This window comes from Leptopilina boulardi, unplaced genomic scaffold, assembly GCF_019393585.1.
Source record: "Leptopilina boulardi isolate dan_hultmark-lab unplaced genomic scaffold, ZJU_Lbou_2.1 LbouV2_110, whole genome shotgun sequence".
Classification (NCBI taxonomy): Eukaryota; Metazoa; Arthropoda; class Insecta; order Hymenoptera; family Figitidae; genus Leptopilina; species Leptopilina boulardi.
The window spans coordinates 441664-461844 of NW_026137653.1; the positions used below are offsets into that span (position 1 = coordinate 441664).

At 27.4% G+C, this 20181-nt stretch overlaps 1 protein-coding gene and 1 long non-coding RNA gene across 4 annotated transcripts in view; one reads left to right on the plus strand and one right to left on the minus strand.

Annotated features, from left to right (window-relative positions):
- Window positions 1-20181, plus strand: part of LOC127277076 (uncharacterized) — a 98148-nt gene that overhangs the window by 29818 nt on the left and 48149 nt on the right. Inside the window, exon 3 of the long non-coding RNA XR_007842317.1 lies at window positions 1090-1196. This is a non-coding gene — a long non-coding RNA (uncharacterized LOC127277076). The remainder of the gene's footprint in view (window positions 1-1089; window positions 1197-20181) is intronic.
- The window catches only part of LOC127277058 (lachesin-like), a 218843-nt gene that overhangs the window by 18814 nt on the left and 179848 nt on the right, over window positions 1-20181 (minus strand). For all 3 annotated transcript variants that reach the window (XM_051297888.1, XM_051297883.1, XM_051297875.1), the window contains 2 exons: window positions 1427-1483; window positions 589-669 (listed from right to left, as the gene is read on the minus strand). In XM_051297888.1, the coding sequence (XP_051153845.1) occupies window positions 589-669; window positions 1427-1483 (138 nt within the window). The remainder of the gene's footprint in view (window positions 1-588; window positions 670-1426; window positions 1484-20181) is intronic.

Sequence of the window (20181 nt, forward strand, 5' to 3'; positions counted from 1 at the left end):
AACCTCAATAATGAAAACATGTATCATCGCATTGATTATAAACTTTTTGTGCAATATTTTTTGGCTCAATATTCATTTCTTTTAATGTCATAAATAAAACACTATGTGGAATTAATAATCTTTTTGCGAATATCGTGATCAAATTTCGCGAATTCCGCAACAAAATTTAACGAATTCCGTGACCGAATTTCGCGAATTAAATTCACTGTTTAAACAATTTTTATTATTAATTAAAAAAATTTCATCGTATTCATAATTTTTATTAAAATTAATTTTTTAATTAATAATTCAGTAATGCGTATTTCGAGAAAAGTTAATTAAGAATTTATAAATTTGAAATCTGTTAACTAGAACGTCACATAAAAAAAAAATTTAATTTTACCTTGTCTGTTTTACAATTTAAAATAAAATGTCTATTAAATTAACATAGAATTAAAAAATCGGATATTTTATATATATAGTACAACTTTATATATATGCGGTTAATTAATATATAACTTATATGATTAAATAATTATTTCATAAGTAATTATTTTAAAATATATAATATTGTGCCACAGAACAATGAAAATATAATCTTAAACTTACCTTTCTTTTTATCATTTTGAATTGTCAACGAGCTGGGATTTCCATAAACAGAATTATTCATTTCTGTAAGAACCTCCCATTCTGAAACATAAAAGAAATTAATTTTAATAATAAAAAAAAAAAAAAAAATGTTGAAAAAAAAACTTCTCCTTTGTTACAACACAACATTAAATAATTTATTTAGTCCTTTTAAAATAAAAAATTTGTAAAAAGTAGGCATCTTGAGAGACACTTTAGTACTTTTAAGATCAAAATACATTTGCATGCATTGATTTTTAATATTGTTATAAAAGATATTTTAAAAAAGAAAAAAATCTCAATATCGCCTATTGAATATTTAAAAAAGTTTCTATTGTGAAAAATTACATGCCAAAAGGATTCCCGTATATATATTTTCACAATCCCTTGTCAATACCAATAAAAGTAAATAACAAATTTAGAATTCCAGACTGAATTTTTGAGAACAAGATTGGCTAAAACTATATAATTCTTTTTTTTCAGATAGTGTGCAGATAGACACTTTAAGGTTACATGGAAAGGGTTAAAGATCATTCCACAACGTCATTATCGTATCTTCAGTAAATTATTGGCACATGCGCAGATTTCAGGTAAGGATAGTGATAGTTGATATAGGGTTTAACGGATGATAATGAGTCTCAAATTGTCTCATATACCTGGTCAATCTTTAATGAAGGTGACCACATTAATTTATCGTCAATTAAAAAAATACTTCAATATTTTTTTTCAATCAAAAAAAAAAAAAAATGACAAAAGTATTGTTTTAATACTCGTTATTAATAAATAGAATTGAGTTTCTAAACTATAAGTTTGATCTTACCTTTTTTTGAAAGGTCAGTAGTGGGCGGACTTGGACTGGTACTTGGAGGTGGTGACTCTGTAACAAAAGAAATACCTAAGTTTTATTTTTAATTAAACTTTCTGTTAAACTCTCTTATCTGTGTGGAAAATGTGATTTTATATATACGAATTGCGCGTCACCTGTTACTAACTTTATAGTCTCTGAAAGGCATTTATAGCGATCAAAAAGTACGTGGTTGGTCTGCACGATTTTCTGGACCACCCTCTAACTGGATATCATATTTTATTCAGTATATATACATATATATCTGTAGTAAAACTAGTACATTTGCCACGTGAGCCCATAAATATACTGGAATAATTATTCCTAATTTCAACATTTATCCACATCCGTCAACCCACGTTTGCCCTATTAAACGATCGAAAGCACGCCGACGTACTTCATTACTCAACCCACCAGATTTCTCCAATTTGACCATGACTCGACATTTTTTCAGTTGAGTTTTTTTTAACAAATTTTTTATTTTCTTATAAAAATTCATACAAAATAAAGATGAATTTCACGAAATCTTGTTATTTATTTACAGATAGTAAAAATATAATTTTCGTGAATTTTTAAATTTATTGAAATCTTAAAATGCTTTAATTTTTAAGATGTGATGAATATAATAATATAAAGATGCGCTTTTAGCATCTAAAATTATATATTTATATATGAATTATTTATTATTATTTTATATAGGTATTTGAAATGCAAATATATTATAAATATAAATATCATCACACTGTAAAATTCATTAAATTTGCATTTACTAATTACTTCATTCATTTTAGCTCAATTTATTTAATGGTTATAGAATAATTTTCTTAATTGTAAATTTGAATGGTTTATATCTATAAAAACAATTACATAAACAATTATATTTTATTTTATCATAAAAATTATATCTATCAATTAACTTAATAAAGGAGTTACATGGGTCAAAAAAAAATTTTTTTTTTTCTTTTTTAGGGTTTTGTGGCTTAGGACCGAAATGCCTTATAGTTTTGCTTTGGCGTGCCGTTATCATGACAACTGTTATCAAAGTAACTAACTGTTGCCATAGTAACTGTAACCATAGTAACGTCTGCCATAATAACTTTTGCCATAGTAAGTAACTTTAGCCATAGTAACTTTTGCCATAGTAACTAACTTTTGCCATAGTAACTTCTGCCATAGTAACTTCTGCCATAGTAACTTCTGCCATAGTAACTGTTGCCATAGTAAGTAACTTTAGCCATAGTAACTTTTGCCATAGTAAGTAACTGTGGCCATAGTAACTTTTGCCATAGTAACTTTTGCCATAGTAACTTATGCCATAGTAACTTTTGCCATAGTAAGTAACTTTAGCCATAGTAACTTTTGCCATAGTAAGTAACTTTTGCCATAGTAACTTCTGCCATAGTAACTGTAACCATAGTAACTTCTGCCATAGTAACTTTTGCCATAGTAAGTAACTTTAGCCATAGTAACTAACTTTTGCCATAGTAAGTAACTTTTACCATAGTAACTTCTGCCATAGTAACTTCTGCCATAGTAACTTCTGCCATAGTAACTGTAACCATAGTAACTTTTGCCATAGTAACTTATGCCATAGTAACTTTTGCCATAGTAAGTACTTTTTGCCATAGTAACTTCTGCCATAGTAACTGTAACCATAGTAACTTTTGCCATAGTAACTATATTGCCATAGTAACTTCTGCCATAGTAACTAATACTACAATAACTAGTACCATAGTAACCATAGTAACGCCATAGTAACTGTTGCCATAAGAACCGTTTCCATGACAACCATTACCATGGTAGTAAAAGTTACCTGATAAGAAGACATCCATTTTTTTTGCCTTTTTGACTCGTGTAACCCCTTAATTCTATTGAGTTAAACATAGGCGGTTGTTTTATGATTAAAAAAAGAGTTTTATGCAAAAATTAAAAATTCTAAATTACAGATAAATAGTTAAGTACCCTGTGAATCGCGCTATGGTGCAAATTGACTGCATTCGTGAATCGATTGGATATGGCCGTCTCCGATAATCGAGCCACTCAACGGGATTATTACGGGGAAGATTATCCGATTTCAAGAGCAATGTGGTCGAGCTGTATATATATATATATATAGTTATATATAAAAATAGAGACGAATAGAAAATTCATTTATCACTTTTGTAACTTGCCGAAGGAAGTGAGAGACATTAGAGAGAAAAGTGTCGATTCGAAGAGGAAAAAGAAAAGAAGGAAAATTGAGAGAGAAAAGGCAAAGAGAGAGAGAGAAAGAGAGCGAGAGAGAGAGAGAGAGTATGTGAAGAGATTCGCAGTTGCCATTTTGCTCTTGGTTGAGTGGCAGCTCGAGAGAAAGAGACAGAGAGCGAGTAAAGTGAGTTAGCCAGTGACTTTTGACTTTTGATTTATCGCACCAACTTTTATTTCTCCCTGAGAGATATTAAAACCCGTTGTCCCGACCATTTAACTTTGTGTGGCTGATTGATGATTGGCTCCAGCTATATTGCAAGAGAGAAAGAGAGAGAGACAGAGTTTCCTCACTGGCGGCGCGAGTCAAGAAATTAATCGCATAAATATATACTTTGCGCCTAACTTAAAAATTACAAATTATATATATTTTTTTAAGGGAAAAAAAAAATTTCTCCTTCGTGCGCCTCATTTTTTTTTTTTTTTTAAACAAAAACCTGAGGAATATAAATTGAGGGAATAAATGATACTTGAATTTCAAAAACTGTGAGATCAAACGATTGTGAAATTTGAAGGTTGAATAATTGAATGAAATTAGCGAATTGATTTAATGAAGTCTTGGAATTGGTGATTTGAATGCTTTGGAAAATTTCGTGCATTTAAAAAATAGGTAAAAAAAAAAAAGACGACATTCGATAATTGAGAGAATGAAAGGAAAACGAAGTGCGGAGAACCTCTAATCCGTCGGAAGAGACTCCTATATGCTGTGAAACCGAGCGACTGATTGGAGAGGCGATGCTAAATCGACCAATCTGTAGTACAGATTTGAATTTCCAATCGAATGTTCTAGATAACGGGTCCTTTGTTACAAGCTCTCGCACTCTCTTAGTGGATTAACAGTGTGTTGAGATATATTCTAAATTAACACGTATTTGAAAATAACTTTTTCGCTCATAGTTAACTGGAATCATTTTTTGAATAATTCCGTTTTCTATAAAATACAAAAAAAATTATCGTGATCTAGCAAAAAAATGTCGACATAATTAAAATATACGATTTGTTCAACATTATTGATAAAATTGATATAGTGACCATTGAATGGTCTTCCCTCATATATAGATATGAGTATGAGATCTAACGTTAATTTCAATTTCCTCTGAGGAAACTCTCATGAGCCATTTTGTTTGGTGAATAGATTAAGATCCTTTGGTTTTGAAATTGAATTTAGCAAGTTATTGGACAAACAAATTCCATCATATCTGCAGAGATCTGATTACTTTGTGCTAACGATTTCATCCGGAACCTCTCGTGGAATTTGTATATTTGTAGATAGTAATAGATTCTCGTTTCATACACGATATCGCCGCAGTCGTATATTTCAACAATTTGTAAATATTTTTCAATCTTTAATTTCCATTTAGAAAAAAAAAACCATTTTTTTATATTAAAAAGTAAAAATTGCTTTTAATTTTATTTTTACCAAAAAAAAAACATTCAAAATATTAAATTGATTTCTAAAATAATTAAACGATGAAAGTTTAAGAGAATTAATATAAAAATTTCAAAAGTAAAAAAAAAAAAGAGAGTCGATGAGGAAATGAAAAGGGGAAAAAAAAGGTGGAAAGAGATAAACGTGATTTGAATGGGGTTAACCTTGACAGGATCGGATACGTTGAGTCCCGGTTAGGATAGAAAAGCTTTAGAACTAAATGGCCGATATCGATGGACAGAGAAGTGGTGTTAAGGCTTTTTAAAAAAGGGAAGTACAGCTTGCTCAACTAAAGAGGGGGTAGAGAGAGAGAGAGAGAGAAAAAAAAGGGGAGAAAAAAAAAGTAAAAATTAGTATGCGGAGGCTGTCACACTCTTTCCATCGTTCTTCAACCCCCTTTCTCCCTCCCACTTATGGACCACCCAAGCTAGACCGTTAATTTTCCATCTCGTGACTCCAATCAATCTTACAGCACGTCAGCGGCTCTCTTACTCTTTCCCCCCCCCTCTCTTTTCTTACCCTTTTGTTTTTCCTTTATATAATACATTACACTTATGACGATGCTAAAGTGTCATTTAAAAACCTCTTTTTGTCTCAACCCTTTATCGAATTTCATCAATGAAATTTTTATGTAATACGAGACTTTCGCGCGCTATTGTTTTTTAATCATTAAATTATTTTGTTTTAATAAAAGCAGTAAAAAATATTCTTAGCAACCGTTGCTAGGTAAAAAAAAAATTTCGTAGCAACCGTTGCTAGGTAAAAAATGGCTTTAGCAACCGTTGCTAGGTAAAAAAATGTTCGTAGCAACCGTTGCTAGGTAAAAAATGGCCTTAGCAACCGTTGCTAGGTAAAAAAATGTTCGTAGCAACCGTTGCTAGGTAAAAAATGGTCTTAGCAACCGTTGCTAGGTAAAAATGGCCTTAGCAATCGTTAGTAGGTGAAAAATGTCCTTAGCAACCGTTTCTAGGTAAAAAATGGTATTAGCAACCGTTGCTAGGTAAAAAATGGCCTTAGCAACCGTTGCTAGGTATAAAATGGTGTTAGCAACCGTTGCTAGGTACAAAATTGGCCTTAGCAATCGTTAGTAGGTGAAAAATGGCCTTAGCAACTGTTGCTATTCAAAAAAAATGTTCGTAGCAACCGTTGCTAGGTAAAAAATGGCCTTAGCAACCGTTGCTAGGTAAAAATGGCCTTAGCAACCGTTGGTAGGTAAAAAAAATGTTCGTAGCAACCGTTGCTAGGTAAAAAATGGCTTTAGCAACCGTTGCTAGGTAAGAAATGGCCTTAGCAACCGTTGCTAGGTATAAAATGGTTTTAGCAATCGTTGCTAGGTAAAAAAAATGTTCGTAGCAACCGTTGCTAGGTAAAAAATGGCCTTAGCAACCGTTGCTAGGTAAAAATGGCCTTAGCAACCGTTGTTAGGTAAAAATGGCCTTAGCAACCGTTGGTAGGTAAAAAATGGTCTTAGCAACCGTTGCTAGGTAAAAAATGGCCTTAGCAACCGTTGGTAGGCAAAACTTTTATAATTTGTATAATAGAAAAAAATATGTTTTATATCTACATTTTTTTTAACAAAAACCAAAAAAAAAAAAAATACTATTTTTCAAAAAAGTAAAAAAAATTTATTCATCGAAAAATGATTGAAGACTAAAAAGCAAAAGATTTAAAAAAAAAAAACTTATTATTTACTCATATCTCGTATGGGGATTGGATATAAGCCAAGAGTTTTCGCAGCACCCCTCGCGTGAACCGAATAAAGATTATTCTTTTCAACTGAAGGAGTTTTAATCTAAGGGTTTGTTAAAGTTGAAATCACAAGGCCAACGTGTTCGTGTCTAAAGTTGAAAAAGAGAACTCACTCTTTATACTCTGATTAAACTTTATTTTTCTCAAAGTATAAGTACAGAACCCCAAGGGAAATATATATATATATATATCTATATCTATATATAAAAATATGTTTTTTAAATATACTTTAATTTCTCTCAAGAACTTCTGCTTTCTCGTTTCTTTTATCGATTTTATTTATTTTTGTGTGAAATAAAAATTTCATCTATCAGTCTTTGCGGCTTTTAATATACTTTTTATTATATATTTTTTGTAGTTTACTTTTTTTCTGAAAAAAAAAATCCTTTGAAGAGTATTTCACTTTAGTTTGAAAAAATATTGATGAAGATATTATGTTATATAATTTCAATATTGCGCACCATATATATATATATTGAAAATTAAAAATTAAATTGTCAAATCTTGATTTTATTTTACGGAGAAATCAGGATTAATGTTTTTGAAAAGTGACATTGACAGGGTAATTTAGTGATATTGCAGTTGCATGTCAATCTACCTTTTTTTTCATATATCGTCCCTACGTCGAATAGAAGGGATTATTGGATCTATTGAAAGTCACTATTCGGATAACTGTTATTATATCGTTATATATTGAATTCGTGAAAAAAAATTTAATTTATTTTCAATTATTCTAATTTTGGAAATTAATAAAATTTCTTTTTTCTTTTTCATAATTTCTTTATAGAAAAATTTATTTAGATTAAATGTTTCTAAATAATTTTTTTCAATAATAAATTTTGTAAAAGTTGTAAAGTAACGAAAATACGAAATAAATGCTCTTGGCTATATTTTTCCACCGAACAAAAAAAGTCTCTCAATTTCATTCATATTTTTGATTTTTGTTTCAAATATAACACGAGACACGCATTATTAAATGAATCTACATCAATTCTGTTTTTTTTTTTTTTCCCACTTTTTTTTTTTTTTGCGGAAAGAGTTATGAGTGTTTTTGTGGTAAAAGTTCGAAACGGATTTTGAATTCATATGCTTTTGTCGGAAATGGATTTTGGTTCGAATGTTACAACCAAACAGATATCATATGGGCAACGTTCACACGATAACCAACAGTATATTTTCAAAAGGGGGATAGAAACAGATAGAAAATGTATATATATATATGGTTTGCTGTACGTAACATATGCAGAGAATGCGCAATAATAGTAGACATGTGAATGGCACTTAATACACACGTTGTAAAATTCAGTACATATTCACTGTATGATAGTATAACGTTGTCAGCAGATGATACCTCTTCATTTAGAATTAAAATTACTTTTCAAAAAATTTATTTATTTAAAAAAATATTTATTAAAAAAAATATTTATTTTATTTCTTTTTTTTTTGCGAAATAATTTCTCTTATTTTTTTTTTGTTATTGTAGATATTTTCTGTTTCTGCTTTTATAGTTGAATAAATTTCAACACATATAGAAACATTATGTATTTTGTTCTCTATATATCTTTTATGCACATACATAAAGCATTTCTTTTCGCATTCAGCCAAGAACAGCGGGATTTATATGAAAATATCAAATGCAATCTGGTGTGAAATTAAATAAATGTTCATTGAATTAATTGAGTTTGAATTATATAATTAATGCGTTTGAGTAAAATTATTTCAAACAATTATTTTGTATATAATTTATAACAAAATTCCCGTGTGATAGCCAACAAATATACTGTCGATTTAGTTATTAAAATAATTCAATTGTTAAAATTATTATTTTTTTTTTTAAATTTCTAAAATTGAGGGCATTTTATTATTTATTTTTAAATTTCTAGTGAAAAAAAAAAAAATTGTATTGAGGGCATTTTGAATAGATTTTGGAAAAATTGGTTTTTGTGAAAAGAAATAAAGGATATATCAGGTGTGTGGAGAAATAAGGTTTTTTTTTTTTAAATCGAAACCTGTTACCAAAATCAGACCTTATAGCTAGCCGCACTATCTTCGTATTTTCATCTCTTTTATGCGATTTCATACACGATATTCTTCTTTTGAACTGACATTTTGCAATGTCCCATCGAATCATGAAGGCAAAGCATGCGTTTCACGAACCTCTTTTCGAACTTCATTTCTTCGGGAGAGAGAGAGAGAGATACCTGTATATTCATATCTGAATATATGTATTCAGAAGCAAATTCGCACGTTCAGACAGGCCAGTCGTATCTCCGAGGCAGTTTTATTTTTTTTTACTTCTGGCACGCATCACCGTTTCCCTTTTCCAGGAACTTGTCCTCTTTCTTCTTCTTCTTCTTCTTGCACGAGTGGTAGCTTGTATAATTCATGGGACCACCCGGCGTTCGTGGTCGGTGGATTCTTCGTTCCACCCTCTCTCTCTCTCTCTCTCTCTCTCTCTCTCTCTCTCTCTCTCTCTCTCTCTCTCTCTCTCTCTCTCTCTCTCTCTCTCTCTCTCTCTCTCTCTCTCTCTCTCTCTCTCTCTCTCTCTCTCTCTCTCTCTCTCTCTCTCTCTCTCTCTCTCTCTCTCTCTCTCTCTCTCTCTCTCTCTCTCTCTCTCTCTCTCTCTCTCTCTCTCTCTCTCTCTCTCTCTCTCTCTCTCTCTCTCTCTCTCTCTCTCTCTCTCTCTCTCTCTCTCTCTCTCTCTTGAATTCACCACCCGACAAGTAGCCCCCACAGCATCTCAATGCTGACCGACCGCGAGATTAGCCCCAGGAAATTGCCAAACTTCTTCGCTCTGGCAGAAAAGTCGATTCGAAAAAGTCATTCCTCAAGAAGGCTGAGGCTACTCTTTCTCTGTATGTACAGAGAGAGAGAGAGAGAGAGGGCAAATGTGTCTCTCTTAAATTAATGCGCCCAACGTCGTGTGTGCCTTCTTTTTCCAAATCCTCTTTTCTTGATCTTGTTCCAATATATCCAAGATATCGTATATATATATACCTGTCGTCAACTGTTGGAAAAAATTTCTTGGCATTGATATAGTCATCCCTAACTTTGCCTCTTTTGATATTTGGTTGACCATTTGGCAAATATTTTATATTTCTAATTTTTTTTCTAAATTTTTCAAATTTCTTTCAATTCTACAAGAGACGTACGTGCAGAGAATATAATTTTTTTTTTTTTCATTCAAAAAAGTATTTTTACGTGAAAGTATTCCTCAACAATATGAATAAAATTACTAGCAATATTAAACGCGCGCAAGCGCGCCAAATTGAGTATTTAATTGTTTGTTATAAAGAAATTAAAGATTAATATTATCAATAATAATTTAAATTTATTAGAATATTATTTCATATTAAATGATAATAATGAAAATTATTATTATATGTTATTAAATTATATATAAAATTGAATTATTTTCCAAATTTTCAATTTAAAATTCAATTATTTACCAAATTTTCAATTTAAAATTAAATAAAATTCAAATATTACCCGAAATTTTAATTCAACATCAACTTAAATTAAATTATTATCCAAAATTTCAATTAAAATTCAATTATTTTCCAAAATTTCGAGTCAAAATTAATTATTATCAAAATTTTCAATCAACTAAGATTAAATTATTTTCAAAATTTTCAATTTAAATTTAATTATTTACCAAGTTTTCAATTTAAAATGAAATAAAATTCAATTATTTTTTAAAATTTTTATTCAAAATTAATTATCGAAATTTTCAATTAAAAATGAACTTAAATTAAAGTATTATCGAAAATTTCAATTAAAATTCAATTATTACCCGAAATTTTAATCCAAAATCAACTTGAATTAAATTATTATCCAAAATTTCAATTAAAATTTTATTATTTTCCAAAATTTCGAGTCAAAATTAATTATTATCAAAATTTTCAATCAACTAAGATTAAATTATTTTCAAAATTTTCAATTTAAAATTCAATTATTTACCAAGTTTTCAATTTAAAATGAAATAAAATTCAATTATTTTTTAAAATTTTTATTCAAAATTAATTATCGAAATTTTCAATTAAAAATGAACTTAAATTAAATTATTATCGAAAATTTCAATTAAAATTCAATTATTACCCGAAATTTTAATCCAAAATCAACTTGAATTAAATTATTATTCAAAATTTCAATTAAAATTTTATTATTTTCCAAAATTTCGAGTCAAAATTAATTATTATCAAAATTTTCAATCAACTAAGATTAAATTATTTTCAAAATTTTCAATTTAAAATTCAATTATTTACCAAGTTTTCAATTTAAAATGAAATAAAATTCAATTATTTTTTAAAATTTTTATTCAAAATTAATTATCTAAATTTTCAATTAAAAATGAACTTAAATTAAATTATTATCGAAAATTTCAATTAAAATTCAATTATTACCCGAAATTTTAATCCAAAATCAACTTGAATTAAATTATTATCCAAAATTTCAATTAAAATTTTATTATTTTCCAAAATTTCGAGTCAAAATTAATTATTATCAAAATTTTCAATCAACTAAGATTAAATTATTTTCAAAATTTTCAATTTAAATTTAATTATTTACCAAGTTTTCAATTTAAAATGAAATAAAATTCAATTATTTTTTAAAATTTTTATTCAAAATTAATTATCGAAACAATGCCAAAAAAACATTGAAAAATTATAACCAACACGAAATAATGTCAAACAATACATTTAAAAAAAACAAAAGACCTATAACAAATACTAACTTCAGGTGTGGACAGAATGAACGAAAGATATTCACGATTATTATATGTAATTTTTATTGATAACTTGAAATTCAAAATTCCGATATGTAGAAAAAGAGAATTGAATTAAAAAGTCATGTTTGAAATATATGTTTGAACCAAATGTACCTTTTTTTATATTTACCCAATTTTTTGGTTAGTTCAAACCAAAATTTGTTAAATTCAAATAAATATTTATTTAATCTAAATAACTGTTTGGTTTATTTTAATAAAATTGAACAAAGAAAAAAATTGATTGAGCTAAATAAACGTTTGGTTTATGCAATTTGGTTAACTGTATATCAATGCATTTATTTTGTTGATTTAACCAAAATTTGGTTGCTTCAAACGAATTTTTTTTTGAGTGTGCGGGAAACTTTCTTTTTCTTAAAAAAAAACCGTTAAAGCGGAAATGCTCTCTTATAAAAATTTAATAAAAACCCTTGATTGCCTGAAAAGCAAATAACGACCTTTTGTATTTTTTAAAATTCAACAGAAATTTAAAATTGTTTAAAATTTATATATATATATATATATATGTCGAATGAAAAACCCACTTTGTAGAAAGTCAAACGAAATCCAATGTAAACGTACCGCGTACTTTGTGCTTTAATAAATTATTTATCACACAATATTGCAAGTTTCGCTCTTTTATTACACATTGAAGACTGAAAAAGTTTTAAGAATAGACCTTGGAGATTTTCTTCTTTGGTTAAAGTTTTCTTTTTCTACTTTTTCTACTTTTTTTTTTTTTTTTTTTGAAGAGATTCTTTTAAAGCGGGTGACTATTAAAATTTTTACACCCTCAAACCACCAAAGCCAAAAGAGCACGAGCCAAAGCTATAAAAAAGAAGTGGCGCACGTCAACGAGAGAAGCACTCATTATGTCTCGCAAGCTGTGAAACTCTGATCAATTCATAATTAAAGCAACAGAGTTTTTAAGAAAAGAGAGAGAAAAAAAAAAAAAAAAAAAAAAAAAAAGTTCGACGTCGACCTGTCGTCGTACCAGGGATTATATTGAAAAATTCACTATATCACTAATCCAAGTTCCCTGAGATCTTTACATTCACCTATATATACCTACCAAGTTCAAGTTTTGCAACCTTCTTGAAATATAAACTCTATCAAACTTCACGGTATGTACTTCAACGTGGGAAAGTTCAGTAATATATTAACTTTACGCGAGTTTCAAGACTGTTAACCAAATAAATATTAAAATTCATTTTTTTTATTATTTTGCAAAAAAAAAAAAAAAATTGATAAATATAAGAAGAGGAATAGAAATTAAAATATGGAATGTTATGAAAAAGTTTTGATGTAAAGAAAAACTATTCTTTTTTTTTTAAGAAAAAAAAAAGTCCAAAATTCATCTTCTAACATCAGAAATTCTTCAAAAGCTTAAGGAATAACAATGAAAGCACAAAAGACAACAGATGTGGACAAAATTTCTTTTTTCAGTTTTTTAAGTAAAATTTATTACATACCTAGAGAGAATAAATATTGCATAAAAATGTTGAAGAACACAAATCAAGATTAATATATATTACTCGCAATGAGATTGTATAAAAAAAAACAAAAAAAGTAATCTCGAAAAAATCTCTCCTTCCCTTGATTCAAAAATTAAATCCACATATTTTCTTTTTTCAAATATACAGAAAAAAATTTATTTGATTCAAATAATCGATTACTTGACTCTATCAAATAAATATTTTTTTTTTTTCGTTGTGTGACTATTTCCAAAAAAAAGCAGAAAAAATCACTGAAAATTATTAAGGCATTAAAATAAGCTGCAACCCCTTATGAAAATTCCTTATAAGAAAATAATGTTATGAAATGTTTTCAGTATAATTTTTTTTGTATAATATTTTCGCGATTATGGGTAATTTATTATAAGAAATTCATTATAAAATTTTTTTTCACAAATATAATTATAAAAATAGAGACTCTGTAATGAAATCATTACAATTTTATAATTATGTAAATGTAATTATAGAAAATAAAATTTTTCACGTGCAAAAATTAAAATATTATAAAATTAAAATTATAAAAATTTAATTACAGAAATTAATTAATTTTATATTCGATAACTATATATATAGTTATCAGTAAAATACAAAATTACAAAACTATATATAGTTATCAATAAAATACAAAATTAATTAATTTCTGTAATTAAATGTTTATAATTTTAATTTTATAATATTTTAATTTTTGCACGTGAAAAATTTTATTTTCTATAATTACATTTACATAATTATAAAATTGTAATGATTTAATTAGTCTCTAATAATTATATTTTTATAATTATTTGTGAAAAAAAAATTTTATAATAAATTTCTTATAATAAATTACCTATAATCGTGAAAATATTATACAAAAAAAATTATACTGAAAACATTTCATAACATTATTTTCTTATAAGGAATTTTCATAAGGGAATGCTTATTATTTTAATCTAGCTTTTTTTTAATACCTTTTAATTTTCTGTGAATATAATATTGGTTTTTGATATTGTAAATTGTATGTCTGGCTTATGTGAAGACATCTCAATTCGAAAGAGAAGAGACCAATCTCATTAGTCGGAGGCGAAGTAAAAGATTTATTCTCGTAAAGTTCAGATTAAGAGGACGACCGGATCTCTTCGTATACTATTGTAGATGCAAAAGAAATATAAAGGGCGTTTTTCGCGTGATTTAGTACGAGCTTTTGCGGAGAAGACATAACTCTTGATTTTCAACTGTATACTGTTTGAATACTTGTGTAACAAGATTTGTGAAGAAAAGTGAAGAAAAAAAAAAAAAAAAAATACAGAATTCAAGAAAAGAAATTTTTCCTTCAGCCCGCACAATATTTTTTTCTAATTAAAAAAAGTTTCATTGTTTTCTAATTATCCTATTTTTATTTGCGAAACATCTCTAATAATTTATTGAAATACTTATCAAGTTATAAATTTGAAATCTATATTTTTAACTGCATGATTAATAAATTAAAATAGAAGTTTTGAAATATGTTTTTAAATAAACCTCAAAGATTTAATAACTTACAAAATTGTGTATTAAGCTAAAAGCTTCATCAAACTCTTCATCAAGATGCTTATTTAATAAGCTTTGTGATGAACTATAAAGTTTCTCTTTACGAGTTTTTGGGATGTATACAGTTAAATCGTATACATTGTAAATTTTATATAAGCAACATTGTTAAATATTTACAACCCTTTTAAAAATCATCAATGATTTCAACGCCCCACTTATTTTTAATTGACAGTGCTTTTATCACTGATTGTGAAGAGAGAAAGTTTTTTTACTTCTTTTAATTAATATTTATTTAATATTTTGAATTATCGGTTACATTTTTGCTTATTAATAATTAATAATTAATAATATTAATTATATTATTTGTATTAATTAATTACTGATTTTGCAAAAATTGTCTTGGAAAAAAAATTGAAAATTGAAAATGAAACGGATAAAAATATATAAGAAAAACATAAAAAGAACATTAACAATGATGTAATATTTTCGTGTTCAACATGAAAACGTCAAACGTTGTCCCTAAAAAGAAAAAAAAGAGAGAGAGAGAGAAAAAAAAAAGTTAACAGAGGAATACGCTAAAAAGGAAGAAAAAAAAAGAAGATGAAGTTTGATATGGATGAGGATACAGGAGACTGTAGAATAAAGCCAGATATCAAGAAACAGGGAGCCTTTAGCCCTTAGGCGGTCCTTAATAATAAATTCATATCTCTACAACCACCCTTTTCCCTTTCCGTCTCCATTTACTTTCTCCCTCCCACAACTCATGCTTTGCTTCATATATACATATATGTATACCAAGATGGTCCCTTCTCAGTTGGACTACAAATATCTTTTTTATGCCGCTTAATAAAACTCGCCTGACATATCTCGACTGCTACCACTTAATTTTCAAAAGCGGCCTCTCCTGCTTGACTACTATTCTCATCTCTCTTTCTTCGCGTAGAGTATTTTTTTTTTTTCTTTCTCTCAGTAATCCCAAAACTCTTACTTCATATAGAAATGAATATTCTTCCTTCTCTCAGTCTTTCTTGAAATTTATTTCCCCACTGACCCTTAAATCCCCTATTGCCGAACGTTAAATGTTAAATTCGAGTCACGTGACTTCCAAAAAAAAAAACAAAGAAAAGAAAAATGATTGTGAATGAAGTCGATTTTTGATTATCTGCGCGTAAAATCCCTTTTTATCTCCGAAAAAAAATAAAATAGAATTTTGACACACACACGATTGATGAGGGGACGAGTTTCTCGTGTAATATATACAATTCAGAAAGAATGTGCTCTAAGCGGAAGATATTATAGGGACAAGAAAATTATTTGAGTGATTCTTTACAAGATTGAAAGTGATGTTCTATGAATTTCGAATATTAATTTTACCCAATAGAAAATAATTAAACATTATATGCTGTTAATTTAAAGATATCAAATTGAAATAAATTCATATCAATAGCAAATCATAATTCGATTCCAAATATTATTATAATGATCCAATTTGTCATATTTAATACCTTGAAGTTACTAATTAAAAATTTAAATAATGTAAATTTAAATAAAATGAAAAATTTTTCAAATATTAAAAATTTTTTTTAAATTATTTAAAAATAATTTAAATATACTTGAAATATAATTTAAAATTATTCTAAAATAATACAAATAAAATCAAATATTAATGATACATATTTGATATGTTGAGATAAGTTATACACATGTCAATGTATGATATCAATCTATATTTATACACAGAGAGGCAAATTAATTTCCCCAATTATGCAGATTTTATTGAATAAAGCTAATTCTGACTAAATTATAATTACAAGCAAATATTTTATTAATAATAGTAAACCTTTTCATTTAATTAGTATATAGACTTTGGCTTGTAACCATAATGTCAAATATATAAAATAAAAATTAAAAATTTATTTTTTTAATGATTTAAAAAAAAAATTAACTAAAAAATATATATATATGGATGGTTAAAAAATTAACAGGATGGTAAAACAGATTTTTTGAAAAATAAAAAATGTAAAAATTACCGACACAGAAATTTACCTTACTGACTAATGGTAAAAAAGATTTTTTAAAAAAGGAAAATATAAAAATAAAATTAAACAGCATGTCGCTATTATTTTTTTACCTTCAAACAACACAAATTACCTTAAAAAAAAAAAAACTACCAATTGAACCTAAATTGTAAGAGAATAAGAATAATCTATTTTATTCGATTTTTTTTAGAAAGAACGTGTCTAACAAAATATTTTCTTGTACTACTGCTATAACTTATTTATACTACTGAGAAAATTTCAAACATTTAGAATGTCTGGCTAAATATTTATTCGAACCACTGAAAAAATTTAGAAGTGTTTTAAAAGTATGACTCAAGGTCAAGGTTAATTCAAGGTCGTTCAATGTCATTTGAAGGTCATTCAAGGTCATTTGAAGGTCAAGTCAAGGTCATTCAAGGTCGTTTGAAGGTCAAATCAAAAAATGTCTGACTAAATATTTACTTGTATTACTAACAAAATTTGCAAACCCGTCCAACTAAATATTTACTTGTACTACTACTTGTACTGTGGATAGAATGTTTTCCTGGAAAATGAAAAAATCACTTACAAAGTCAAATAAAATTAAACAGCATGTCTCCATTATTTTTTTACCTTAAAACATCACATAGTACCTTCAAAAAACCCTACCAATTGAACCTAAATTGCAAGAGAATAAGAACAATCAATTTTATTCCATTTTTTTTAGATAGAATGTTTTCCTGGAAAATGAATAAATTCCTTACAAATTCAAATAAAATTTATCAGCATGTCTCTATAATTTTTTTACTTTCAAACAACACGTAATACCTTCAAAAAAAACCTACCAATTGAACCTAAATTGCAGTAGACTGAGAATAATCAATTTTATTCCATTTTTTTGAATAGAATGTTTTCCTGGAAAATGAAAAAATTCCTTACAAATTCAAATAAAATTAATCAGCATGTGTCTATTATTTTTTTACCTTAAAACAACACGTAATACCTTCAAAAAAAACCTACCAATTGAACCTAAATTGCAGTAGACTAAGAATAATCAATTTTATTCCATTTTTTTGAATAGAATGTTTTCCTGGAAAAAGAAAGAATTCCTTACAAATTCAAATAAAATTAATCAGCATGTCTCTATTATTTTTTTACTTTAAAACATCACATAGTACCTTGAAAAAACCCTACCAATTGAACCTAAATTGCAAGAGAATAAGAACAATTAATTTTATTCCATTTTTTTAGATAGAATGTTTTCCTGGAAAATTAAAAAATCCCTTACATAGTCAAATAAAATTAAACATTATGTCTGTATTATTTTTTTACCTTCAAACAAAACATATTACCTCTAAAAAAAAAACCCTACCAATTAAACCTAAATTGCAAGAGAATAAGAATAAAATTTTGTGATTATTTAAATTTAAGTTTATAGATGAAATAATTGTATTCCTTACATGAAAACGAATCGATTGGTATATATAAAATTTACATTTGAGGTAAATTTAATAAATTAATGAAAGTTAAAAAATAGAAAATACACATTTTAGCTGAAAAATTTTGTATTTATTTAAATTCAAGTTTAAATAGAAAATAATTGTGTACCTTGCATTAAAACGAATCAATATAATTGTAAATAATTATAAATTATATATTTATTTTTCATTAATATTTAGAAATTTCGGTTAAAATATGAATTTTTGATTTTTCAACTTCCATTAATTCTTTAAATTTAACTCAAATGTATAGGTACTCAAATGTTTATATTATTGTTATATTATTTCTGTATGTTTATTTCAATGTTAATGCATTCTCCACGAGGAAGCAAATTTTTTTTGCTGATCTTTAAGAGAAAGCAAAAAGGTTAATGGTAATGAACATCTGAATTTACAACTTGTTTATATAAAAATATTTTTGTTCTACATAAAATAATAATATAAGACAATATTTTATCTGTTAAAATCGAAGCAAAAGATATACGACTTTTTTAGTACACCTTTATAGTTGTTTGTTAAGCTTCGGAGTCATATTACGAAAGAAGAATTCATTTCTCAGTAACCTTTGATCTTCTTTTCTGACAAAATGATCTTCCTTTACACAATATCGAGTTCGTTTTCTATAACATGTATTACTATAGTTGCCTTTCTGTATATACATATATAGTATTGTATTGTTTGTCGACGAAACGTTTAAAATAAAATAGAAATTGATCCCAAGTTCGTATATGAAGGAAAGTTATATTAAATTCAAATGATCGGTAATTACTAATATTACTTTTACTATTATTAGGTTTTATTTTTATTTTATTATTATTATTATTATTATTATTATTTAAAATTGTACTAATTAAAATAAATAATTATTATAATACAGTAACAATTTTTTTTTAATTTTAGGAGAATTATTACATTTTTCAAAAAACAAAAAAATATATATATATATATGAACTTGAAAGATCAATAATGTGTAATTCGCGAGACAGACATTAATATATCGCAAGACAAAAGCATCTCGTTGGTTTCATTTCCTATGGCTAGAGGTTAGCAGCGGAAGAAGAAATGGTGAGTGAGAGGGAAGGAGAGGCAAAGTTCGCCCTTTTTGCAGTCAGCCTTTTATGCTAAACGCTCGCTTCATTTGAATGGCGCTAATGCGAAAAACCGATGCATGCTAATGGAGAGCACACGACTCTGTCTACTCACACGCAAATACGTGTGAGTACTCGTCCCATACAAACCAACCCTTCATGTCATATGCATACGTTACGACCGTGAAATCATCCACCTATCTTTTCCTACCTAACGAGCATTGAGCTAGTTGACCCAACACACATATCTATATATGTATTATACTTGCTTTATGCTTTTCAACTCATAAAATCTGCGATATATTGCAAACGTTTGTAATATTACTAGAGTGTATTTATTTTTGACAAATTCAAATTGAAAACGATTTGATTTTCATTTTTTTAACTAAATTTTTATTGGTAGAGAAAAAAGTAGTGTCTAGCTAAAAATGTCCTGTACTACTGAGAACTAAACTACAAGAAGTGGGGAAAAATTGTGTCTGACTGCAAACGGAGGTTTACTACTGACGTCTGATTGCTAAATTTTTTTACTACTGTTATGGCTTTTGGAAAAGCTGTATTCAAAATATTTGTCTGACTAAAATTGTCCTATACTACTGATACAAAAAAACCTTTGTCTGACATAGACTGGTTTCTACTACTTAAATCAGGACAAGACAAGAATTCAAAACTATTTTTCTGGCTAAAATTGTCTTATACTACTGGAAAAAATTTTGACTGACATAGACTGGTTTCTACTACTGAAATCAGGAGAAGACAAGAATTCAAAACTATTTGTCTGGCTAAAACTGTCTTATACTACTGATACAAAAAACCTATGTCTGACATAGACTGGTTTCTACTACTGAAATCAAGAGAAGACAAAAATTGTCTTATACTACTGATACAAAAAGCTTTGTCTGACATACACTGACTTCTA